The sequence below is a fragment of the Dendrobates tinctorius genome, unplaced genomic scaffold, assembly GCF_039654945.1.
Source record: "Dendrobates tinctorius isolate UK_male_01 unplaced genomic scaffold, ASM3965494v1 ptg000082l, whole genome shotgun sequence".
Lineage (NCBI taxonomy): Eukaryota > Metazoa > Chordata > Amphibia > Anura > Dendrobatidae > Dendrobates > Dendrobates tinctorius.
This window is the reverse complement of record NW_027361750.1, coordinates 8,947,053-8,973,324: the sequence shown is the minus strand read 5'-3', so window position 1 is coordinate 8,973,324 and position 26,272 is coordinate 8,947,053. Positions and strand designations below refer to the sequence as shown.

The 26,272-nt window shown below is 46.4% G+C and overlaps 1 protein-coding gene across 1 annotated transcript; it reads left to right on the top strand.

Annotated features, from left to right (window-relative positions):
* Window positions 1-8,470: 8,470 nt before the first annotated feature.
* On the top strand, window positions 8,471-25,106 carry TRAM1 (translocation associated membrane protein 1). Its single transcript, XM_073583872.1, has 11 exons — window positions 8,471-8,731; window positions 12,541-12,604; window positions 13,959-14,077; window positions 14,702-14,818; window positions 15,991-16,049; window positions 18,573-18,657; window positions 18,802-18,872; window positions 21,845-21,949; window positions 22,249-22,392; window positions 23,298-23,455; window positions 24,324-25,106. The coding sequence occupies exons 1-11, from the start codon at window positions 8,609-8,611 to the stop codon at window positions 24,395-24,397; spliced, it is 1,119 nt and encodes a 372-aa protein (XP_073439973.1). The 5' UTR covers window positions 8,471-8,608; the 3' UTR covers window positions 24,398-25,106.
* The last annotated feature ends 1,166 nt before the right edge of the window (window positions 25,107-26,272 follow it).

The following is a 26,272-nucleotide window of genomic DNA, read 5'->3' as shown; positions in this document are numbered from 1 at the left end:
AAATTTTACCACTATCATGAAGTACAATATGTCACGAGAAAACAATGTCAGAATCACCGGGATCCATAGAAGCGTTCCAGAGTTATGACCTCATAAAGGGACAGTGGTCAGAATTGTAAAAATTGGCCCGGTCATAAACGTGCAAACCACCCTTGGGGGTGAAGGGGTTAAAGTCAAATTTGCGATCTAGAGCAAACTCCCGCTGTCTGTAGCCGGACGCATTAACTTAATTAAAATGATACTACTCCCTAAGCTCAGCTACTTTCTCCAACATAGTGCTGTGGAGGTGCCTAAGTCTTTCTTTACCAATTTGAACTCCCAGATTACGCCCTTTATATGGGGGAGAACCAGGCCAAAACTCAAGCTGTCCACCCTACAAAGGCCAAAAAAGGGGGGGGGGGGCAGCACGGCCGGATTTTTTTCTGGACTATCTGGCTGGACAGACCAGAGCTATAAATAAATGGATGCCTGGTAATCATCTTCCTAACTCTGAAAGTCATTTGCTTCATGCCGCGCGAACTGACTGCCCATTGGGTTTTTTGGAGTTGGAGAAAATAAATGTTCCACGTCTCTTACTCATGCTTCGTCTGGCAAGATTAGTGTGTAAACAGATTAAGAGGGTGGTTGGATTTGGAGATATCATAGCTGAGATGCCCCTATGGAATAATAGTTATTTTCCGGTACTACTTGTCCACCCGTCTGCCGAATTCTGGTCTCAATACAATGTTTCCACGATAGGGGATTTATGTGACCGCGGTACACTATTATCTTTTGAACAATTACAAGCTAAATGCGATGTTCCGAGGTCGCAGTTCTTTCGATATTTGCAACTGAGGTCAGCCTTTCAATCGCACATTGTCACGGCCCCCGTCTCGCTCTCTGATACTTACCTCCCAACGCCGCAGCCTCTCTTTCTGCCCCGTCAGCGGCGGCGTCCTCCTCTGACCGGCCCGCGGCCTGTGACGTCACTGCGAGCCCTGCGCATGCACCATAGGTTGCGGCCGGCCCTCCCCATCTGTTCTTATACTCCAGCGGTGCCCTGACTCGGTAGCACTGCCGGACCAATGGGGGCAAATCCTCGGGTATATCAGGCCGCCCTCCCATAATGGAGGCACCTGATCGCTGATGTGTTATCAGCTCTAGGCTCCCGTGCCTTTGCCCTGTGCATGGTTCCTGTCCTCATACTCCCTGTTCTTCCTTGCAGTTCTACTCCGGTCCTGTGTGTGTGGTCCTGCTCTGCCCTGCCTGCTGGTGTCTTGCCTGTTCCTGCAATCCTACTCCGGTCCTGCCTACCCATGCCTGTTCCTGCAGTCCTACTCCGGTCCTGCCTACCCGTGCCTGATTCCTGCAGTCCTACTCCAGTCCTGCCTACCCGTGCCTGATTCCTGCAGTCCTACTCCGGTCCTGCCTACCTGTGCCTGATTCTTGCAGTCCTACTCCGGCCCTGTCTATCCGTGTATTTGTCTCCTGCTATCCTACTCCTGTCTTCTCCTGAGGCCTACACTTTCCCTGTGCTCGTGGGACCAGGTCCTCTGCCTCACTCCTGTCCATTCTGAGCCACCCCTCTTGGTTCCGGCTGCCGTGGCATTCGAACCCCTGGGCCTGCTCCTAACTGTCCCTGTATAGGGGTCGGTCCCACCAGGTTGCTCGCCCGGGGCCCCTCGGTGCCACGGTCCAGAGGGTCCACTCCTGGAAACCCGCCTTTCCTAGAGCAACGCTAAAGGGCCTGTCACACTAAGCGATATCGCTATAACGTCACTGGTTTTTGTGACATTATAGCGATATTGCTAGCGATATCGCTATGTCTGATACTTACCTCCGACCGGCTCCCCCGCTGATTATCGCTGATCGCGCGAGAATGTCCTGGGCCGTTTCTTGTCGTCAGCTTCCTGCGACGCCGATGAGCGACGCGTGGACGCGGGCGGGAGGACGTCAGGATCGCCTCGTCTGACAGGTAAATAGCGACCCCCGACCCCTGCTATGTCGCTGGTGAGATCTGCCTGTGTGGCAGCTCACTAGCGACCACTTAGCGATGCACCAGCGATCCTGACCGCGTCATATCGCTGGTCGGGATCACTGGTGCATCGCTAAGTGTGACAGTACCTTTACACACATGAGATGCGTGGGTGTGAATAATGCTATCTCGTCTCTACCCTTGATAGGCATTCTCAAATTGCAGGGTCCCCAGGGTCTCGTCTCCTCTCTATACACAAACATGCTGTCAGTAGGGGCGGAATCCGCCATATGCTTGGTTAAATGGAAGTGGGAAAGGCTCATCCCTGATACACAGGGAGAGGAGTGGGAGGAAATCCTGGAGTCACCAACTAAGGTGTCTCCGTTCATTAATAACAGAATGATACAACTATACATTATAAACCAGTCATATTTGACTCCGACTCGACTTTTTAAGATGGGCCGATTCCAATCTTCGGAATATCTGAGATGTCATTCATTAGATGCAGACTTTATCCACATGATCTGGTAGTGTCCAATTATAGTGGGTCGCCCTCCACCCAGGGCTGTGGGGTACTCGGTACCAGGCCGGTGTCAGGGGGATGTGGCACAGCAGCGGTGACCCGGTCCGTGGCCCTGGGCGCCCAAATCAATGGTGGTTTGTGGTATAGTTTATGTGATAGTTCGTGACGCCACCTGTGGTGTTTGGCAAGCAAGATGTTAAGCCAACGCTGCGTGCAGATCCTCTGGGGCTGATGGTGTGTTGCAGCATAGATGGTATAGCTCCCCACAGGTGAAGCTGTAACCCCAGGGCAGTGTAATTGCAATAGATGAGGATAGGCGCAGGCGGTGTGAGGAATGCTGGTACTCAGATGTAGCAGTGCTGACGGTGTTAGCGCACAAATGAATGGAAGACACCAGGGATTGCAGTTCCAAAGCTTTACTCACAGTCCGTGGTACACACTGGTGCCTGCTTCCGTGCTGTGTCCTCCGGGGCAGAGACTCAATCAACCTCTCGGGCAAGTCAGGATTCTCCTCTCCAACACTCCGCCAACATGTACCTTTCCTGAACGACTCTGCCAATGCGCCTTAAGTGTGAGGTACTCCAGTACTGAGTTACCCTGGAATACCTCTTACTAGATGTTCCTAGAACTCTCCTTGTACGGCAGACAGCTGTAGCCTACTTCGGGGACTCCCTGAGTCCTGCCTCTCTATACAGATGCTGTTGTGCCCCAAGTCTTGGATGGGAGTAATGCATTTACAGCCAACTACTCCACCGGTGTCTGCTGCAGAACCATAAGTGTCCATACAACCTCGGGGACCGGGCCCCGGCCTTGCGCTGAGAACCTATAGGCAGGGTTCCTCTTCCGACCCACAACTCCTCTCTGTTCTCCCACTCTTTCGTTCCGTACTTGTCTATCTCTCTATGGAAGCTTAGGTTGCAGTTCTACGTCTTTCTCCTTACTCTCTGTTCCCATGCCAGCTGGCTCAGATCACTGAGGCAGCTGCAGCACTCCTTCTCTTCTTCTTCTAGGGAGCTCGTTCCACTAAGACCAGTCCTCAGTCTCTCCTGACTGTCTTTCCTCCGCCTGACCTCCCGTCAGACTGGCCTCTCAGACTGTCCTGCCTGGCTGACTGACCTGTAATTCTAAACCTTCCCAACCTTTTATATGGATCTCAACTCCACCCACCTCCCAGCACATCTCGTGTTACGGCGCAAGGAACCACCAAGGCACTCCTAATGTCTAGGAGGAGAGAGAGGCCTCAATGTGGTGTGCTGAACTATCCCATAGGTCCCAACCCTCCTGATTCTCGCAGGACAGACACGATTTCTGGTCCTTATCCCGCTGTCCCGGCCGGGAAGCTTTCTATCCCGCGATCGCGGTGTATGACCGCAAAATACAGCGGAGGCCACACACAGTGCGGGGATCGCCGCGTCACATCCACAGGGAGCACAGAGCTCACCTCCAGCCCAGCCCCAGGAAGCAAGAACCCGGAACTACAGCTACCGTATATCACCAAGGAGACGTGCCCCCGTCCTGCAGCAAGTGCTCAGAGAGCGTGTGGTGCTGTGAGGACGCGGTCAGGCGTTCAATTACACGGAACACGCTGAGTCTGGAGGGGGGGACAGTGGAGTCTCGGGGACAGAGAGGTCTGGAGGGGACAGAGAGGAGTTCGGAGGGGACAGAGAGGTCTGGAGGGGACAGTGGAGTCTGGGGGGGAGAGAGAGAAGTCCGGAGGGGACAGAGGACTAGAGGGGTCAGATGAGTCCAGAGGGGACTGAGGAGTCTGAGGGAGAGAAAGGAGTGCAGAGAGGACTAGAGGGGACAGAGGAGTCTGGGGTGGACAGAAGGGACAGATGTGTCTGGGGTGGAAAGAGGAGTACAGAGGGGACACAGGAGTCTGGGGTGGACAGAGGAGAACAGAGGAGTTTGGGGTGGACAGAGGAGAACAGAGGAGTTTGGGGTGGACAGAGGAGTACAGAGGGGAAACAGGAGTTTGGGGTGGACAGAGGAGTACAAAGGGGACAGAGTAGTCTGGGGTGGACAGAGGAGTACAGAGGGGACACAGAAGTCTGGGGTGGACAGAGGAGAACAGAGGAGACTGGGGTAGACACAGGAGTTTGGGGTGGACAGAGGAGTACAGAGAGGACACAGGAGTCTGGGGTGGACAGAGAACAGAGGAGTTTGGGGTGGACATAGGAGTACAAAAGGGACACAGGAGTTTGGGGTGGACAGAGGAGTACAGAGGGGACACAGAAGTCTGGGGTGGACAGAGGAGAACAGAGGAGTCTGGGGTAGAAACAGGAGTTTGGGGTGGACAGAGGAGTACAGAGGGGACAAAGGAGTCTGGGGTGGACACAGGAGAACAGAGGAGTTTGGGGTGGACAGAGAAGTGCAGAGGGGACACAGGAGTTTGGGGTGGACAGAGGAGTGCAGAGGGGACACAGGAGTTTGGGGTGGACAGAGGAGTAGAGGGGACACAGGAGTCTGGGGTGGACAGAGGAGAACAGAGGAGTTTGGGGTGGACAGAGGAGTAGAGGGGACACAGGAGTCTGGGGTGGACAGAGAACAGAGGAGTTTGGGGTGGACAGAGGAGTACAGAGGGGACACAGGAGTCTGGGGTGTACAGAGGAGAACAGAGGAGTTTGGGGTGGACAGAGAAGTGCAGAGGGGACACAGGAGTTTGGGGTGGACAGAGGAGTACAGAGGGGACGCAGGAGTCTGGGGTGGACAGAGGAGAACAGAGGAGTTTGGGGTGGACAGAAGAGTACAGAGGGGGCACAGGAGTCTGGGGTGGACAGAGAAAAGAGGAGTTTGGGGTGGACAGAGGAGTGCAGAGGGGACACAGGAGTTTGGGGTGGACAGAGGAGTACAGAGGGGACAGAGGAATTTGGGGTGGACAGAGGAGTACAGAGGGGACAGAGGAGTCTGGGGGGGACAGGAGTCTGGGGTGGACAGAGGAGTGAGGAAAAGGTGTGTGTAAATGGGTGTAGCCTTAAAATGGGTGTGGATAGGGCGTGGCCTAAAATTTGACACGCCGTGCTATGCGCTCCGACGCCTTTATCCCTCTTTGCCTTCTTCAAAAGTTGGGAGGTATGCTATCCTGTGTGTGGTTGCAGGTGATGGAGCGTGGAAAGGAGTTCCCAACTTACCTAGGTGGTGGGGCACTACACCTTAGGAGAAGGTGCAGTACCTCTGTGGCGACTGAGCCTCAGGGGCGCCACAATAGCACATTATTGGAAGGAGGTGACATCATTATTAACTTCCCTGGTAAAAATTCCTGTTCCCCTTGAGCCACTAGTTTGTCTGTTTGGGGTGTGGGACGACAAGACATGGGGACACTATACGGGGATTTTCTTGCGGGAGGCGTTTATGGTACGAAAGGAGACAGACAATCCAAGCTCCTTGAGGTCTAGTGTGAAGTTTCCACAATCAGTGATGGTTTGAAGAGTCATGTCATCTGCTGGTGTAGGTCCATTTAGAAAACACAAGTCAAAATAAGCAATTTATAACACCAAGGCTTAGAGAGAAGCAATCCTCGCTCCCCAAGTAAATACATTAAAGCAAAAAGTAATGGCTGATGGAATGCTCCCAGAAATATGAAAACCAGAGAAAATGTAGTACAGGAAACCACCGCATAAAGTTAAAAAACAGAGAATTTTATTAAACAGAAAAATAATCCATAAATACAATGTAAGCCATACATAATGGCACAAAGAGGTGAAAAAGGTATGGAGACATGCTGCTGCAGCAGGAAGAGGTGCTGACAAAAAGATAACCTGGGGCAGGAAGATCAAACTGTGTCTAAAGGTACTGTCACACTTAGCGATGTACCAACGATCCTGACCAGCGATATGACGCGGTCAGGATCGCTGGTACATCGCTAAGTGGTCGCTAGTGAGCTGCCACACAGGCAGATCTCACCAGCGACATCGCAGGGGACGGGGGTCGTTGCTTACCTGTCACACCAGACGATCCTGCGTCCTCCCGCCCGGCTCCACGTGTCGCTCGTCGTCACAGCAGGAAGCGCCGCAGGAAGCAGACGACGAGAAACGGTCCAGGACGTTCTCGCGCGATCAGCGATAACCAGCGGGGGAGCCGGTCGTAGGTAAGTATCAGACATGGCGATATCGCTAGCAATATCGCTATAACGTCACAAGTTATAGCGATATCGCTTAGTGTGACATGCCCTTAAGAATAAATGCTATAACAACATCCACAGGCACAATAAAGCTGTTGAATAACTAGAAATAGACAATATGTCAATATATATATAATATCAGCTTATATGCCCATCAAGTTTGTTGTCGTTTACCCATATGGCTGGTAATGTCTGCACGTCTCCCTGCTACGGCCCCCTTAACGCGCGTTTCGCGTGGCTTTTTCAAAAAGGGGAGTGTCTCGTGCCATATCCCAAGAGTTTATAAAGGGAATAGGACCCTGAACGCCGGTACACATGGCGCATGTGCACTGTGCGAATGTGGACGAAAATTCATCCAGTGACGTCAATGGACATGCGTAAAGATGAACAGCGTGATAGCCACAAGCAAAGAAAGACGATGCAGGAATCAAGGCACGCGTGGGCTCTACGGTGGCCATTTTTAAGAAGACCATGGGCGCAGACATCAAAAGGGAGACGGCAAAAAGTCACATGTGTGATGTTACATGAGATGTAATCACGAATCTTGTCCTCCTTGCTCCCATCAGAGGAAACAAAAGTCCCACATCTGAGAATATTTGGGCACGAGCCACAGGGGAAACAGCCATGTTTTGGACCTCCCAGATTAAAGATAGTATGGGGTTTTGCCACATAGTGGCACTTAACAAGATGGTCTCTCAAATTTTTCCCCTCCGTTGCGTCATAAGTGGGCTAAGGATAAGTAGGACGCTGTCAGTACATAGAACAGACCAGTGCTTAGCAGTCAGGATCTCCCGGATCCGACCCCAGCGGCAATTGGAGGTAGAAATAAACCTCGTTTCATTAAAGCCCTGTCAGTGATCTCTCTTGGGTTGGACCAATAGATCCTTCCTCCTGAACTTGGCCCATCTGTAGCCCTCTTCGATGCCCCGACAACTGTACCCCTTTCTTTGAAGTGATGCACAAGGATGACGGACTGTCGCTCAATACCGGGCTGCAGTCGAGCAGACCGGAAATAAACACTTGAAATCGATCACTCTGTAATGACTATATATGAGCTTCACTTTTTGTATTGAAGAACTGAAATAAATTACCTTTTTGATGATATTGTAATTTAGTGAGAAGCACTTGGCTATTAGCAGTGTGTGGGGTGTTGCTACATTGGCACTGTATGGCGCTATTAGGCTCTGTACAGTGATATTACATTGCACTGTATGGCAGTATTATTTGGGCAGAGACGTGGCTCTCGATTCAGTCACTTCCCACTTTCCCCGTCCTCCTCCCGGCAGCCGCCATGTGTTCATATTCGCAGCTCCCACGTCCGGCCCCTACACGCCTTCTGCAGGACACTGTGCCCCGGGCACAGGTTGGGGTGCCCCGGGCACAGGTTGGGGTGACCCCCACAGTGCACACAGATAACGCAGCGTGTGACTGTGGCCTGGCTTCAAGTTCCCAACAATATTAACAGTACGGGTCGACACCACTGTCCGACGTGTTACTCCCAGTAGCCAATCACAGAATACCACACCCTTACTGGACCAGAGCTGGCCCCTCCCCGTGACGTCACCACGTACACCACGTATCAGTAAAGCCAAACGTCCCAATACAGAAAGCGACGTATCGTACCGTTCAGCCGTCTTTAGTGTGGGCGCGCAGCTTAGGGCAGCACGATAAAGTGCCATAAAAACAATGAACAACAAAAACGCGTTAGCTTGTTGTTTTTTTCCTTCAGCGCTGATAAGGTTTACAAACAACACGTTGTATATTGGCTGTTGAGCAACTTTATGCGACTTTCACCATGTTCAATTTGCCCAGAAGTAAGATGGCGGGCGCGGGGACAGCAACCGTAGTCTGTCACGTGACTCGTAAACGACGTTGCTCCTCCCCGCAATGCTGACGTGGTGTCAACAGCGGTAGAGTATAGCGTCATCTCAGAGGGAGAGGAGGAGGCGGCGCGCCCGGTGCTGCCCCAGTTGTGCCTGGTGTGTGTGACAGACGAGCGCCATCCGTCATCATGGGCATCCGCAAGAAGAGCAGCAAGACGCCTCCTGTGCTGAGCCACGAGTTCATCATCCAGAACCATGCGGACATCGTCTCCTGCCTGGCGATGCTCTTCTTACTCGGGCTCATGTTCGAGGTGAGTGCGGCCTGAGCGGCGCAGACCCAGCAGAGGGGCCGGGGAGAACTACAAGTGCCAGCAGTGGCCGGTGCAGAGTGTTGTGGCGTCCCACGCACGCTGCTGACGTGTCCCCGCAGTTCCCACTCTTGGCTCCGCTCTTTTCCTGCTTCTTTCTCACTTTTCTGCACTTTTTCCGTCTGTGACCCGAGCATATAGCGCTTTTCTCGCCGTAGCCTGGTTTCGCCGTCGTTACAGCCGGGGCCGCAGTGTTTTCGTTCTTCTGGAAGATCTGACACCAAACGACCACTAAATAAATCTTTTGACCTGATGTGGCTCGTATACTTACGTTGAAAGTCCATGTAAGCATGGCTGTGTAATCCCATAAGTTTTTCCTGCCTTCTAGTAAAATGTTTACGCCTATACGGTCGTTTTTTTACATGGGTTTTCCTGGTAAGTACACCAGGCTCATCTGGTCTTAGAGATCATTTTTTTTTTTTTAAAATAACACATGTAGTTTTGTATTATGACATCTGGGGACAGATCCAACAATTGCTGAACATTAAGTAGCGGCCAGGACTTGTCCCCATCTTGCGCAGGTGTCCGTGCGACTGACGGCTCCCGTGTTTGTCACACTTAAAGCTGTATGTCAGTAATAACTACAGCAGCACCTTCCGGTCCTGCACTAAGCAGATCACTAGGGAGTAGGATATGTGCACACCTGGGTATAACACTTATGTTTTTTTTTCCCCCACTGCTGAAATCAAAGACTGCCCACAGGTTTCTTCTTCAGATCTTCACGGGAATCTTTGGGATTTCTCACTGCAATGCACCGTGCCATTTTGTTCTGCAGCTCAGTAAGAGAACAGTCAGCGCCGCGTCCTTATTGTAACCAGCCATAAATGCTAAAACCTCTGAGCACAGGTCATCAAACATCTGACGCATTTCGGAAGTAAACTTCTTTATTCATAGCACACAATCACCCCTCAATACAGTGCGACCCCCATTCATCATGGACCCTCCAATCAGGAAAACAAGACATGGTAGGTACATGACACACTACTGACAAATACAATGAAAAACAAACAGAATAGTAAATAGAGCAATTACAAACTAATAACACACTAGTATTGGATTTTCCTGACAATCTTTGGCGTCTCTCACTGAATTGCACACTGCCACTTTTTCTGCAGCGTCTTAACACTACACATACAGAAATGAATGCAGAAATGCTAAGACTGGGGAAACCCGTCACATGCAATGTGGATTTAGGCACCGACACATAATTCTGTGACTGCTGAACTGATCTGCCATCCAGTCTGGTCGTCTGTGTCAGCCCTTTGGCACTTGCCATGCCCCATGATGTAAGGGCCAGATGCCAGGGCAGCCCAAAATCGAATGGCTCGCCTCTAGAGTCTGTATGCGTCTGTGTGAAGGTGCATGTAATGAACAATAGTGATTGTTTGGGATGAGTCTGCATCATGTCTGTGAAATTTGGCAGTGCTTCTCAATTTCATCCCAGACTATAAAATATATTTTTCTCTAATCGATAGCGGTGTCTATAGTGCAGCTGCCTGCGGCTATATGCTGGGGGGTGTAGATTTATGGGAGCAGGTTGTTCATCACTGGTGCACTGCTGTGATCACTTCCATATGTTACATAACGTAATGGCCACATTTGCTCTCAATCATCAGATTCATAAAAGAAAAAATGTGCGTCGTCTTTTCTACAAGCTGGGACAGAACGTTCTGCCTCCAGATGTAGAGAACTGTGAGGACTGAAAAGGAACCTGCTCGTTCCTCAATTTGTCAGACCCGCTGGTGACTTGCACTTTGCAGCCATAGTGTTCTCCGCATTGTATACACGTCCATCAGGCCAGGGCCGCTGATATTAATAGGAGTGAGCTCCTCGGAGGCTGACTGTCCAACAGTGCTGATATGGGGGGGGGGGGGGGGATGACTGCGTTACTCATCCATTGTTTTCCTGAGAAACCAGCTGCTACCAGACCCCCCCCCCCCCCCCCACCTATAGGAACACACATGTGCTTGGTCACACTTCAAAGTTCATGGTGGAGTCTGCAGAAATAGCTGTCAGCTATGTGAGGGTTAAGCTGACTGCTTTTGCAGGTGTATATAGCTGGCATTAGAGTATTATTCCCAAATCTCGCCCCATCCATAGGCGAGGTGCTAACTTGCTGATTAAGTGGGGGTCTGACCTGTGGGACAAAACATGTGCACCACCATTGTATTGATTCTCTAGGACTGCTACAGATGGCAGGGTACGTCGTTCTCCATTTTCTGGTAAACAATGAATGGCACAGCCTTGCACATACCTGTCACCGCTCCTTTTAGACAGGGGTCTGCAAAGCCCCATTTTCGGGATTAGTCTTACCAGTTAGATCCCCCCGATCTGCACATTATCACCTATCCTTGTAAAGATGGGAGTAACCCTTTATGGTGACATATTGTGGGCACATTTGTGTAGCATGTCATGGCATTATTGCAGTTTGATCCTTTTTCTTTGCAGACTAATCAGGCGTTGTGGTGGTGTATAAATCTCGCTGCATTCTCCGGGGGTGACTCCTCCACAGCCATATGAACTGGATCAGATTTTTAGCCCATAAAAGTGGAGGGTTGCATTCTGATTAGATTTATGACCTCTGTTTTTTTCCTCCTTGTGATGAGCTTGTCTGTGAGGATAATGGAACAGTCTGAGTAATTGCATGTAGCACATGTCATCACAATTGTCATTTCCAGTAATATCCTTGTATTTCTGCGCTTTATTTAATGACTATTACCTTCTTTTCTGAAATCTGGATATTAGATGAATGAGATGATGTTGTGACTTGGCTGGTGGCCTTGTGCAAGGATTGCCCTCCTACACATATAACACATGCAGATATTGTGTAGCCCCCTGTTCTGTACAGGGTATGGATGATATGGCCTTGTTTTGGTGAGTCACCTGGAGTAGGCAGCCTGCTCTCCAGCTCAGGAGCCTGGGTGGCCGGTGTGCTCCGGAGGCTGCAGCGTGCTCCTCTGGCTGTGTGCCCAGAACTAAGGAGATGTGAACGTGGCAGCACAGTTTGGCTGTGTCCTGTCATGAAGAAATCTAGCTTGTGGCCATGAAGTCAGTAGCAGTACATGATAACTCCTGCGATGTCACCTGCTTCATTATCTGCTCTACTGATCTACAATCATAACCCTGGAATTGTGGCATCTAGAATTACTAATTTATTGTCCGCTACAAAGTCTCCATATTCAGGGCTTGTGCACATGGGTAGATATGTAGAGATGCTGCATATTCTGTATCGGGAGACTTGGACTCCTCAGCATGTGCACTGCTGCTGTGAGACACAACCGATTACGTGTCCCCGCCATTGTGCACGCTCCTTAATAGTATCGGAGACATGTACATGTCCCACCATTCCCCCCCGTCATTAGTCCTAGTTGTGTGCACACAGTATAGTTCGCCATGATGGATGAGCAGCAGCATATGGCTCTGGCATTGGCCTAATGTACAGCACTGTAGGGGTCCATACGTGACTCGGGTCTAACAGCCTCGTGCCTCAAGTCCGTGTCTTGTGTTCTGCATATGTAGACCGGCTCTACTTCACATCTCTGCCCCTGACAACATGGCGTTGGTTTCCTGTGTCTGGTGTGGGGCTGCCGGCCGTGAGAAGCCGCGGATCTGGAAATGCTGGTGGTTCTTCAGACTTTCTACATTCTCTCACTTTGGTTATTGATATTTTCACCTGTTTCTGTGCCTGTTGAGAACTGTAACAAAAACCATTGACATTTTCCTTTTCTTTTTTTTTTTTTTCTTTTCCTTAGATCACAGCAAAAGTGGCCGTCATGTTTGTCACGCTGCAGTATAATGTCACCATTCCAGTGGAAGGTAAGGAGACTCGCGCTGACCGTGCCTCGCAGCTCGTAGAGGAGCTGTCACCAGGTTAAAGTAGACAGCTTCGCGCGTATTTTACTACTGATGCTCGCCTGAGCATTTCATTTTATTGATCCCCCTTCTTTTTTTAAGGGTTTAATTAGCTTTTTTTTTTATTTGCTGCTAACCTCTATGGTCTTTACCAGCGTGGCTTGTGGGGTTCTTTGGGGGGGGGCGGGTGGCATGGATCATTGGGGTTCTCTGTGGGGCATATCTTTAGGCAGCGCTGAAAAATTATCCTGGGCACGTTTAACCTGGGGGTCCTCTTTGAGACAATAGATACTATACTCATAGTAAACCTGACTGCACGTATGACATGACTGTGAGCCATACATTTTTTCAAATTCCGACTATTTTCCCAACTCTCCCCATACACGAGTGCACTCAGCTGAGTGTTCAGTGCTCTCTGTAGGCACTGTGGTGACAGTTGCTGCCGGACCTGCAGCATATCTCCCCTTGTAACAAAAGGATTGCTGTTGGAATTCAAACCACTTAATCCTTTACTCTTATCTGTCAGGAGAGGCCAAAAAACCACATCCCTAGGCTCCCCTAACACCCAATGCTGGTCCCCCTCCCGCCACGTGTCTAGTCCCTAGACTGTCACCTCACTATACCCTGGCTAGTGCACCAGCCGGCAAGGACGCTAGCATCACCACTGCAAATTATGTCAACACAGGGAGGTGGTGACAAGCACGAGCTAGCCAAGAAAAGGGGAACAAGAAACGTAGCTCCCGCCACCACTGCCGAGCTCCACACAGCAGAGGACACGGACTCCGGAAAAAGAAATCCACAGATGTAGCCGATAAACCACTGGCACCAGAGAGCTCCACATACCTAGGCTGGTCTTCATAGAAAAACTATTACCAGCTGTCAGCTGATGTCATGTGACTATTTACAGGATGGTGGGAGTGGTCACCACCAACATCAGCTGACTTAGTAACACAGCAGCTGCCAGCAAGGAAACGGACATTAACCCTTGCTGGCACGAATGCAAAAACAATGTTTAAATTGAAGCAGAGCCAGAGCTGTCCCGAATCCAAAAATGAATCGTGACACAGCCACTTATTTTCCATGAATAAAGGGATGGAGTATTAATTTCAACTGCCTGATCCTTCTTGGGGTACAGTTGGAAACCCCCCTGTACACATCAGATGGTCGGCAGATTCTGTTGACTTTTATCTAGTGTACTGTATATGGGGGGGAAACAGGATTCTGTGGGTAGGTGATAAACGATTTATCCCACAATTACAACTTGAGGCATATGTAAGTTTTTCTATATTACAGAGGACGGTTTATTCTTATCTTATAGGTTTTCTCGCAGAACCAGTTTCATTATATCACTATGGCATCAAAGATGTGGCCACCGTTTTCTTCTACATGCTTGTGGCAATAATATTACATGCTGTTATACAAGAATATGTGTTGGACGTAAGTAATTTAGTATCCAATCCAAAAATCCATCTACTCACTCATGAAATATTGCCCAAAAGCAAAATGATTATAATCTTTTGGGGGGGATTTTACTAGAATAGATTTTTGATTACTATGTTAACTGTTACGACCATATCCTTGATTCTATCATTGGCCGTGAGCCTACTGAATCATGGGCCTGTATTTCTGACCAGAGAGTGTAGCTTGTAATATCCAATGGCAGCCGTTAAAGCTGCAAAATTGAAACCTATTGGATGAAAACTGATTTAGACAGGTCGACCATACTATGAGCACAGAACGATCGTTGGCACAATTGTCCTGTGCCTGTAGAATATAATTGTTTTCGGCAGTACATGTCGTGATTTACGCAGGACAATGTGCTAACGAGAATAATAAAAATCATTTTTTAAGGAAGCTTAAAAATCATTTCACCCGACAAATGACTTTTGCTTATTTGTAGGGTGATTGTTAGCCTGTTCACATTGCCCAAATGTCGGGAACAAGTGCTCCTAGACACGGTCCCAATAGCCAACAATGCAGATTTAGAAAAAAGTTAAATTGTTGGACTCTTTCCATTGTATACCTTGCCTTGGTTTTTCCTTAAACTTTTTTTTTTTCCAGAAAATTAACAGGCGCATGCATTTTTCCAAGACAAAACACAGCAAATTCAACGAGTCTGGGCAGCTTAGTGCTTTTTACTTTTTCTCTTGTGCCTGGGGAGCGAGCATCATCGTCTCGGTAAGCCATGTTGCATACTAATAGGATGTGGTTGTATTTTGAGAGTCCGTTGTTCTAGACTAGATTACTGAAACGCTCGCCTGCCTCTGAACACTGCCGTTCACATCGCTGCTCCAGTGGCAGCGCTATCAGTATTTCACTAGGTGTACGGCTCTAAAATGACCAGAATTAACCCTGCGGCTACTAAGCAGTTGGACAAAGTGGGCCATGCAGTCGTGGGGCCTAATGAAGGTCTCCAGCTCTGCCTCCGGGTACTAGAGTAGTAGAGTACCATTATAAGGAACAGTGTTTGTACCCTCAAATGTTGCCAGAAATACTATTCAACTTGAAAGGGGGAAAAAAAAAGTTCATTATGCAGCTGGCTACTTTGAAAAAATAATAATCAAATAAAATAAAGGTGACCGCTTGTGGAATGTGGAGATGAAACAGGCCCCATAAACGCAAAACCCTTGCAAAGAAGTGTGTGAGCAAGCACTTACGGATGAACGATAATGCTGACGACAGAATACCCTGTAGCTCTACGTGTAACGGAGGAGAGGCTTCTCTAGGACTTGCTGCCTCCTGGAGGCAGAATGCAGGCCATGGATGGGACAAATCAGACCATTGTAATCGTGCAAAACACTTATCTATCTTGTTTTTTTTTTTATCCAATGTACCTTACAGGGAGTTAGAATTTTTGACTTTTCCAATGTTATTGCGGGTGACCAGTAAAAGTGACCTGTCCTTTTCCCCCAGGGTTTTGGATAGTGATTTGTTCTGGTGTACTTGTTTTTTTTTTTTTTTCGTGTGGCTCCTTAGGGTCAGACATGTGTAGTTGTATCGTTCCTATGTGTATACGGGTACACAGCCGGCCATTGTTCTACCTCTCTGCTTTCTGATCTCTGCACAGTAAATGGTTCGGTAACTTGAAGGAAGCATGGTTGATCGCTGCAAAGCCGGCAGCGTTTGTGGCATTAGTGTTCCCATAGTAACCACCTCTGAACGATAATGTTATTTTCGGCAAAATCACTACCTGCACAACCACTAATTAAAATGTTTGGATACTGCGCTAATGGTTGAAGAATGCCGTCTAATTCACTGGTGGAAGGGGATTAGCTTTTTCTAAGGCTTTCAGCTGATATGTTTGTTTGTTTTTTTTATATATACGGATTTTCTATTTTTCCTTTTTGTAGGAGAACTACCTTTCAGATCCAACCAGTTTATGGAAAGGATACCCCCACACTTATTTTCCGTAAGTATTGCCTTCATGTGAGTGCATTTACACTGGCTGATTATCGGGGGGTCCTCAGTACACTTTATTCCCAATAGTCGGTCAGTGTAAACAGGTCTCCAATCGCGTGTATAACGAGCGACAAATGGGAAAAATGCTACTTTATCATTTGAATTTTTTTTTGTTTTTGTTTTTTTTTGAGCTGGCTTAAAGGGGCGCCGCTGTTAGAAAGTAACCTATTGTTTAAATCAGATTTTCATATTCCATGTTTTTTTTTTTTTTTTGCAATCTTATTTTTATAGCACAATCTTTATTACAAATTAGAAATGTTGCAGTTTTAGTTTGGCCACTGAGGCTTTTTTTTTTTTTTTTTTTTTTTTTTAGACTCTTAACTTCTTTTTATATTAGGAGTGAACGCATGTACATAGCCACAACGGTCAGACTGACCCCATCTGTTGCATTGATGCATCAAATGAGAGCGTGAAAAGGTCCTTGTGAAGGAAGGGAGCAGGGGGAGCTGTGACATCGCCTGCTGTGATTTGTGGATCCTGTTATCAGCTGTGTATACTGTATAGGGGTGTTAGCTGTCAGTGTGATCCTGCCTCTGATCATTACGAGCCTGCTGAAAACTCTTCCTGAAAGGGCAGGACATATGTCTTTCAAAAAAAGAAAAAGCCTCAGTGGCCAGTGTCAAAATGGCAAGATAACCAATTTTAATTTGTAATAATTGTGATATAAATCCATGTAACATAAACACCTGATTTAAATAATCATTTTATTTTTTTTAAATCACCTCTCTGGGCAGCACATTGTCATATGCATATAGAAATGTGCTGCCGAGAACACTGACAGTGTATGTATATGGGATGTTGTATTACTGTTCTGTGCACTCCCCAGATCCTCTGCTGCTGCTCCAGGCCTAGGTGACGGGCTGCAGCGATGTCATGGCTACAGCGCCAGTCACTGGGTTCAGCAGCTCTGCTGATGTAGGCAATACAAGCAGTTGAGTTTGGTGATTGGCTGCAGCGTTTTCCAGAGCTGTAGATACGACCTCTTTCTGCAGCCTGTTAATAAAGACCAAGGCAGCACTGAACCGGAGGATCGTGTTTGAGTAAGTTTGATAGCGTCTTCATGCAAACTGTTAAGAGACATTTTTATAATATATATTAAATGAACGTAACCGGTTTAAAGGGAATCTGTCACCAGAATCGTGCTGTCCGAACTTGAGGTTGCACCAGGTATGTTTTACTCTGACTGGTGACTGAAATGTGGCGTTTGAAAAGCAAAGAGTCAGAGGCCATAGAGAAAGATGTGACTAGTCCAGCGCCTGTCACTTATGTACACATGGAGGAGACCTGTTAATTAGTGATGAGCGAATGTGTTCTGATAAGGTGTTATCCGATTATGCTCGGGTGCGAACTGAGTGACTTCAGCATGCTCGAAAAATATGTTCTAGTCTCCGCGCCTGCGTGTCTCGCAGCTGTTCAACATTTTCAACACATGCAGGGATTGCTTGTTTGTTAAGAAATCCATGCATGTGTCGAGGCTGTTGAACATCTACAGGGACTCGAACATATTTTTCAATCACGCCAAAGTAACTCAGTTAGTATTCGAGCATGCTCAGATAACACCTGATTCGAGCACGTTCGCTCATCACTTCTGTCAATCAACTAGAGCAATGCAGCAAAAAGTCAACTGGGGGCAGCACTGAGCTAGACAGGTCTATCCCTATTGTCCCAGGCAAGCTTTTCAAGCTTTCTACTCCTTGAACTGCTGCATTGACTTTCGGCCAGCCCAAACCTAGAAGCAGGCACTTTTTAATCTGGCCTCCTGTAGACAAGGCTGAGGTGGCCATACTATCACTAGGGTAAGTATTGTTCCACCTGTCGGCGCCGAATGTGTGGTCAATATAGTAGTGCAGGCCCAGCCAATTAAATGAAATGTTGCATTTGTTACAGCACAGGCTGGAAATATTAAATAATGACAAGCAGCCGTGCACAAGCTCCTGCCCTTTAAAAGAGGGAAAGTGGGGTCTACCACAGGATTTTCCAGTAATTCTTGTCAGAATAATGGGTGCCAGTCCAACTGTAGACCTTGACGTGATTGCATCATGAAAAAATGGAGGAATGCAGCATATCCATATATCTGTACTTCTTAAAATCGATATTTCTTTATTTGGAATCTATAATAAATTGGCAATTACTTAAAATCCACAGTGATCACTGCCTCCCTGACACATTTCTGGCATCTCTGTGCCCTTATCCATATCTCCTTTAAACAAGGGTGCAGAGCCGCCAGAAGCGCATCAGTGATCATAGCCATCATATAGTGTGTATTTTATGTGTTTGCCATTTTCTTATTGATTCCCAATAAAGAAATCTTGTTTCTCAGAAGCGTCGATGTGCTGTATCGCTCCGTGTCTTCGTGATGACCGTCCGCTACCCGTATCTTGCTAAAACGTTCTTTTGGGCTGAGCAATTAACATGGGTGTCACTGTTCATGTATGGAAAACTGACATTTTTTTTTCTTTTTGTTGCGCTTTAGATTCCAGATGAAATTTTTCTACATTTCCCAACTGGCTTATTGGTTTCACTCCTTCCCGGAACTTTATTTCCAGAAAACAAAAAAGGTAAATGATGTAATGCATCTGCGTAACGACTCCATGGCACAATGGCTATGTGTGTGTATAGAGGAATATTGATCACCTTCGTCTATCAAGCTGTTAGAATTGGGTAGAAAAAAAAGCTCATGCTGAAATGAACTTTTCTTTCAGGAAGATATTCCTCGCCAGCTGGTTTACATTGGACTGTACCTCTTCCACATTATCGGCGCTTATGTCCTAAAGTAAGTTGAACTCTCAGAACAGCTTTATAATGACGATCTGACTAATAATTGATAAGATATTGACTTCCCGTCACTGCTCCACTCCACATTCAGTTATGTAGATACACTGGTTTGAATATGATTCTGATATAAGTTGCATTTAGATGGGCAGATTTTTGTCGATTGGTGCCCGTTTACCCTGTAATGAGATGAAACATTCATTAATGTCGGTCAGACCAAACTGTTTAAGCTAAGCACATAGGCTTGTCGGGGACATGGCTCCTATAAAAATCACCGGTCCTATTGTTGGAGTGTATCCATGTTATATACCGTTCTCAATCTGACAGCGACATCCTTACTGGTATGTACATGCACCAGGTGTCCATTGGTCCTAGGATAGCGGCGAACCGATGGGTTTTTCATAGCCACATGGGGCCTGCTGAAGGCCCTCGTAACTGACATGTTGGTTCACGTGCGAAGCTCAGCCATGGGCCGAGCTTCATTGAGACCATCGCAATTTCACTGTATACTGCAATGAATGCAGGTTCAACTACCCTAAGGAGTCTGCAAAATTAAAGTAGCAGGAAAAAAAATAAAGTTCAAGCCCCCCACCAAAAAAAAAAAGAAAAAGAATGAAAAAATAAGTTTTTGACATCATCATGTCCAGAAAAAGAAAAGTCAGATCTATCAAACTATTTGCATCATGTTGAACATGAAAAAATAAAAATTAAATAGTAACATCAACTGAGGTGCACAATCACAAGCCCTAACATCTGCTCCAGCTACGAAAAAAATGAAGTTTGAGGTCTTGGATGATGATAGCAATTTTTTTTTTTTTTTCTAGAAATTTCTGATTTTTTTTTTTTTTTTTTCACAAAAACGAACGAAACAAAAGTACAAGTTTGATGTCAACGTAATCCTAGAGACCTTGAGAATCAAGTTACTTGGTCACTTAAACTACACAATGATCGCTGTAAAAACAAAACCCCCAAAACGATGGAGTGTTTGTTTTTTGTTTTTTTTTTGTTTTTTTCAATGTAACCTCAGTTGGACACTTTTCCCACATTTTTCTACACATTATGGGCATTTTCCCATCCTCCTTCAAACACTCTATCATTACTCCATTATTAAAGAAACCTGCTCTCGACCCATCCTGCACAAACAACTACAGACCAGTCTCCATTCTCCCCTTCATCTCTAAACTTTTGGAGCGCCTAGTCTACTCCCGCCTTACCTGTTACCTCTCCACTCACTCACTCCTAGACCCTTCACAGTCCGGCTTCCGACCCTACATTCGTCTGAAACTGCACTCATCAAAGTGACCAATGACCTTCTGACAGCAAAATGTAACGGTGACCACTCTCTGCTCATTCTTCTCGACCTTTCTGCAGCTTTCGGCACTGTTGACCACCGTCTCCTACTCCATAGACTCCAGTCACTAGGCATTAAGGACACTGCTCTCTCCTGGTTCTCTTCCTATCTCTCTGACCGCTCCTTCAGTGTTTTGTTCGCTGGCTCCACTTCATCTCCTGTTCCTCTCACTGTTGGGGTACCTCAGGGCTCAGTCCTTGGCCCCCTTCTCTTCTCTCTCTACACGGCCCCAATTGGACAGACCATCAGCAGATTTGGCTTTCAGTACCATTTTTATGCTGATGATACACAACTATACACGTCATCCCCCGACCTTACCCCCGCTGTACTACAGAACGCCAGTGAATGTCCGCAGTCTCGAATGTCATGTCCGCTCTCTATCTGAAACTTAACCTCTCAAAAACTGAACTTCTTCTGCTCCCGCCATCTACTAACCTCCCTAAATCTGACCTTTCCCTCTCCGTGGGTGGCACCATAATAACACCCCGGCAGCAGACACCCTGTCTGGGTGTTATGTTTGACACCAACCTCTCCTTCACATCCCATATACAATGTCTTGCCGCTTACACCTAAAGAACATCTCCAGAATTCGCCCTTTTCTCACCATGGAAACAACAAAAAACCTCACTGTCGCATTGATCCACTCCCACCTGGACTACTGCAATGCTCTATTAATTGGCCTCCCTGCTACTCGACTTTCCCCTCTCCAGTCCATACTTAATGCAGCAGCCAGGGTCATCTATCTGGCTAATCGGTACTCGGACGCGTCCGCTCTTCGCCAGTCCTTACATTGGCTGCCCATTCATTATAGGGTCCAATTCAAAGTACTTGTTCTCACCCACAAAGCTCTCCTCAGTGCATCACCCCCCTACATCTCCTCCCTCATTTCTGTCTATCGGTCTAGCCGACCGATGCGCTCTGCAAACGACTTTCGACTAACCTCTGCATAATCCGCACCTCCGACTCTAAGACTTCTCCCGCGCTGCGCCAATCCTCTGGAATGCTCTACCCCAAGAAATTAGGACTATCCACAATTTGCACAGTTTTAGGCGCTCTCTCAAAACACATCTCTTCAGAGCGGCCTATCACGTTCACTAATCAAAGTAATTTTATGTGCAAATGTGAGTATGTAGCCCATTCACTATCTCTGTCCCCCACCTTCTCAAGATGGCTGGACCATCATTGTAAATACACACCTGTACTTTGTATCTCACCCACCTCATTGTAGTTTGTAAGTTCTCACGAGCAGGGTCGTCTTATTTTACTTACTGTATTGTTAACGTTGTTACTTATGACTTGTGTTTTGAAACTGTTAAACTGTAAAGTGCTGTGGAATATGTTGGCGCTATATAAATAAAGATTATTATTACATTACATGGTGAAATGAATTGTGTAATTCAAAACTACAACCTGCCCCGCAAATAATAATTTAAAAAAAAAAGCCCTCGTACACCTGAGCGGAGTCGACAGAAGAGTAACAAAGTTATGACTCTTGAAAAGAGGGGTGGTAAAATTAAAGCGCAAAAGCTTAAAGTGTTAACTTGCAGTTGATGTGTGACTTGTGACACTGATTTCTGACAGTCGGGGATTTGTGCTAATGGTCTTTTTCAATTCTATTACAGCCTCAATCATCTGGGTCTGGTGCTTCTGGTCCTCCATTACTTTGTAGAGTTTCTCTTCCACATTTCTCGCCTTTTTTACTTCAGTAATGAGAAATACCAGAAAGGGTAAGTTATTTTCTGAGTGCTGCTCGAGCTTTACAGAAATCCATCATCCGCTATCCAACTGTTCAGTGATGTTGGTCATGGCGGCCAGGTAGAATTCTGAATTGTCCAAAGTGTTAAGACAATGGAAGCACTAGAATAAAAAAATTTGAATTTATTGTCCTATATTTTAGCGGATGTACAAAATGTAAAACTATTGTCCACTTTAGTCTGGTGGTGTAGATCGCCTTCCTTCTCAGAGCTGTACAATGTGTAAATCCCATCTCCAGTGCTTACCAGTGTCTGCTTCTTCCTGTGCGCAGGTTTAGTCTCTGGGCCGTCCTGTTTGTTCTGGGCCGCCTTCTCACTCTTATCCTCTCCGTTCTCACTGTTGGATTTGGACTTGCTCGCGCAGAGAATCAGGCTTTGGACATAAGTTCTGGAAATTTCAACATTCTGACGATAAGGTACGTGTGTGCATGAAAATGGCCTCCGAGAGAGGAGACTGCAGTGCTGACTGATCTGAAGAGAAGGAAGTGCGCCGTTTCAGTTCTATTGCCTTTATTTCCAATTCCACAGTATAGTGGACATCTGCATATCTGCCTCGGCTAATGTTTGTTAGCGCCTGTCTGAACTGATTTTGACAGGATCCATCAATGGTCTTACATGGACAGCCCAGTAGAAGGCAGTAGTGTGCATGTGAATGTTTTACATACTTAAAGGGAACCTGTCATGTTTGATAACGCTTAACCTTCAGGGTAATAGCTTTAGGAAATTGCCCGGCCACTGTACTGAAAATGCAGCACCCAGGAAAAAATAAATGTATTCCTCCCGGAAGCCACCAGCTTCCGTCATACAGGCGTGACTGGAGCTGTTAGTCAGAGTTGTGGCTGTAAGATGCATCGGCTCTGGACTGATACATTGTAGAGCCGGCTGTTGGTCGATGCTGGTGCAGCTTACAGCCACAACTCTCAGTTGTCTTGGCGCCGACTGTAATTTCTCAGTGCACGTGACTGAAAGCCGGCGGCTCCCAGGCGAAATAAAAGATAATTTTCTTCCGGGTGCTGCGCTTTCAGTACGACGGGCAGGCACATTCAGAACTTTATTACCTCACAGATTAATCCTATATCTGCAGGTTAATAGCTTTATCAGACATGACCGGTGCCCTTCAACTCAGTTTGTCCCATTTTCAGCATTTCGTTATTGGATGCTCTCAGTAGCCCTACCTGAAAACCTGTTTTCTAAATGAAAGCAGTGTTAGTAACAAGCTGTTATGCCTCTTAAATTGATGTATCTGATTTTGACGTGATCTGCGCTCCTGATGAGCGCGACATAGAACCCCACTTATTGTGCTGCCTCTTTCTGCTTTCAGAGTCAGTGTGCTGGCATCTATCTGCATAACTCAGGCATTTATGATGTGGAAGTTCATCAATTTTCAGCTGAGACGATGGAGAGAACATTCATCTCCACAGCCTTCTCAAAAAAGGAGACCTGTTGCTTCTAAAGGCAAATCGTCACGGAAGGAAAAAGGTGAGCACTCCATGGTCTGTGACCTCCTGCAAGAAATATCTGAACCCATGGTGTAAAAGCTTAAGAATTCTCACAGCCCATCTAACATTCATGGAGACAAGCAGATATTTAATAACTGCATATCCTACTGTTCCTCTTCCTTCTCCTACATGGGGCTGTCTGTACAGGTGATTCACTGTTATTGTAAAGCCGAATTTACTCTAGCCGACCATCATGAGCAATGTTCCTAGGCACGCTACCTATAACCAGGCAATAAAAATCGGTGGCCAATGAATCACCAAAGCGCTCATTTGACTGGTTAAATTATTTTTAAGCAAGTTAAATTATTGTTCTCAGCAGCAGATCTTCCTATCAAATAGCAGTCTATGTGCACAGAACAATCTGTTAATCGTTCTGTGCATGCAGAAAATGCATGCAAACAGGCTAATGAACAATGGCCAATTGGCAAACAAGTAGCTGATTGGTGGTCTCGTAACGCCACAAGTCAGATGGTGTAAACCCACCCTAACTCTGCATATATATTTTGTCACACTTGTTCTTTTAGCAAAGCTTAAGTTAAGCCTCAGGGGTTAGTGTCGTGTGCTACGTCTCCATTTGTACTATGCGCATTGCAGAAAGGCGGGGAGAGAAGCAAACACTGGTTGCAGGGATCGCGTGACATAATGTCACGCAATCTCAGAGAGCAAGTGCCGACACCGGAGGTGAGTATATGTGTTATTATTTTACAAAGTAGGAAACGTTAAGATCGAGACAAGGTTGTACGCGTAGTACACAACCCCTTGTAACAGTTTAGTTTTAGAATGGACGTGATTGAATACTGTAAAGCCATAAATGCTGACACTTTCCCCCATTTTATTTTTTTTTTCAGAGAATGGAGTCAATGGAACAGTAACCTCTAATGGAGCAGATTCCCCTCGCAGCCGTAAAGAAAAATCCTCTTAAAAGTTTAAAAAATGAAATCACATTAAAAGAAAATAATTTTCAATTGATGTACTCTGCTCCCAAAGAGAAGTTGCCTTGTGCTGTCCAGAGCCCCGCAGCACTTGAAATCTTACTGTTACAGCAGATAATGCAAAGTGTTTCCATAAAAGTATAAAATATATAAAGCAACGTTCTCCAGACTGTACAGGGTTTTCTTTTTTTTTTTTTTTTTTTTTTTTTTTTTTTAATTTTTTCCATTTTAATTTTCCATTATTTTTTTTTAGCATTTCTTTAATGCTAAAACTGTCACAATCAGAACAAAGAAGAAAAAGTGGGCTGTATCTCAAAGTAAAAGAAGAAAAATTGACTTTACCTGTTTTACACTGGTTAAAAAAAAACAAACAAAATGCACCCCTGTCCTACAAGACACAAGATCCAGCAAAGTAGACCAAGCCAAATCTACCAATCAGTACTCCTGTGTATTAATGACAATGAGACGTGATGAGGGGGACGGAAGTGCAAATCCTGATTCATTTTGACATACTTGCGAGTCTTGCTAATAATCCCTATCCCATTGTACAGTTCCAGCATCCTACTCTTTTGATATGCCAACTGAAATGTTTAAAAGATGTAAATGCTGTGATAAATGTATTTTCACTTCAGTTTTTTATAAGCCAACTTTTGTTTCTTATTTGATTAAAAACAACAAAATAAAAAAATTGAATTGTGATTAGGGTAATGTTTTTATTTATTTATTTTTTTTAATGCATTTTACTCCCTGGCATGTAGTCTACGCTTTTATGCTTTCAGGTGTTCTGTAAATTTCAGATGTCTTATTAACCCATTAACAACCGACGATACGCCTTTTAACGGTGGCATTTAAGGGTACTTATGCCTCAGCGCCGCTTTTTAATGGCGCTAAGAAATAAGGTTATAGTGCAACCCCCAGCTTCGGAAAAACTCAGGGGTCTCAGCTGAGACCCCAGAGAACATGATTCGGGTCGGTTTTTACCAACCCCAGTGTTGCTATCACCGTTATTCACGGAATAATGGCGACTGCAAAAAAAAAAAAAAAACAGATTTCCCATTTATTTCTCTCTCCTCTGATATCATCTAGCACATTAGAGGAGAGAGAATTGGTGTCCCCTGGCGTCTTCTTCCGGGGAAAAAATATGCGCCCGACAAGATCTGCCAGCTGGCACGTGTCTACAGTAGGAGATTTCTAGACCCTATCACAGTGATCAAAATAAAAGAAATAGTAAATCAAACCCCACTTTATCACCGACTAAGTTAGGTAGCTAGGTAAAAATAATATCATTTTTTTTTTTCTGTTAAGGTTATGATTGGGGTTATAGCTAGGGTTAGGCTAGTGTTGGGGTTAGGGCTGGGGCTATGGATGTGGGGTTGGGGTTAGGGCTGTGTTAGGGTTGGGGTTAGAGTTTCCGGGTTCCACTGTGTAGGTACATCAGGGGGTCTCTAAGGCTGAGTGCAGGCGTACTTTTTGGACCTGCGGATTTTTCTGCGCAGAATGAAAGAAATCCGCAGGTTAAATGACCTGCATTTTTCCTGCAGATTTCTTCCATTTTTCATGCGGTTTTCATGCATTTTTTTGTGCGGTTTTCCATCGCGGTTTTCCCCCTGCGGATTTGGTGACAGGGGAGATGGAAAACCGCACAAAAGAAGTAACATGCTGCGGATTTTGTACCGCGGGAAAACAGAGCGGAAAAATCTGCAGCGTGTCTGCACAGCGGTTTTTTTTTACATTGATTTAAAGGCTACTGTACATCACAATGCGGATATGCAACGTTTCTGCGCGGTAAAATCCGCTGCGGAACCGCTGCAAATCTGCATCGTGTGCACACAGCCTTAACGTGACAAGATGCCCGCCATTGATTC

Coding starts and splice junctions, on each gene's coding strand:
- TRAM1 (XM_073583872.1), top strand. CDS start 8,609: ATGGGCATCCGCAAGAAGAGCAGCAAGACGCCTCCTGTGCTGAGCCAC. Junction 14,078..14,701: donor TACAAGAATATGTGTTGGAC/GTAAGTAATTTA, acceptor TTTTTTTTCCAG/AAAATTAACAGGCGCATGCA. Junction 22,393..23,297: donor TTCAACATTCTGACGATAAG/GTACGTGTGTGC, acceptor TTCTGCTTTCAG/AGTCAGTGTGCTGGCATCTA.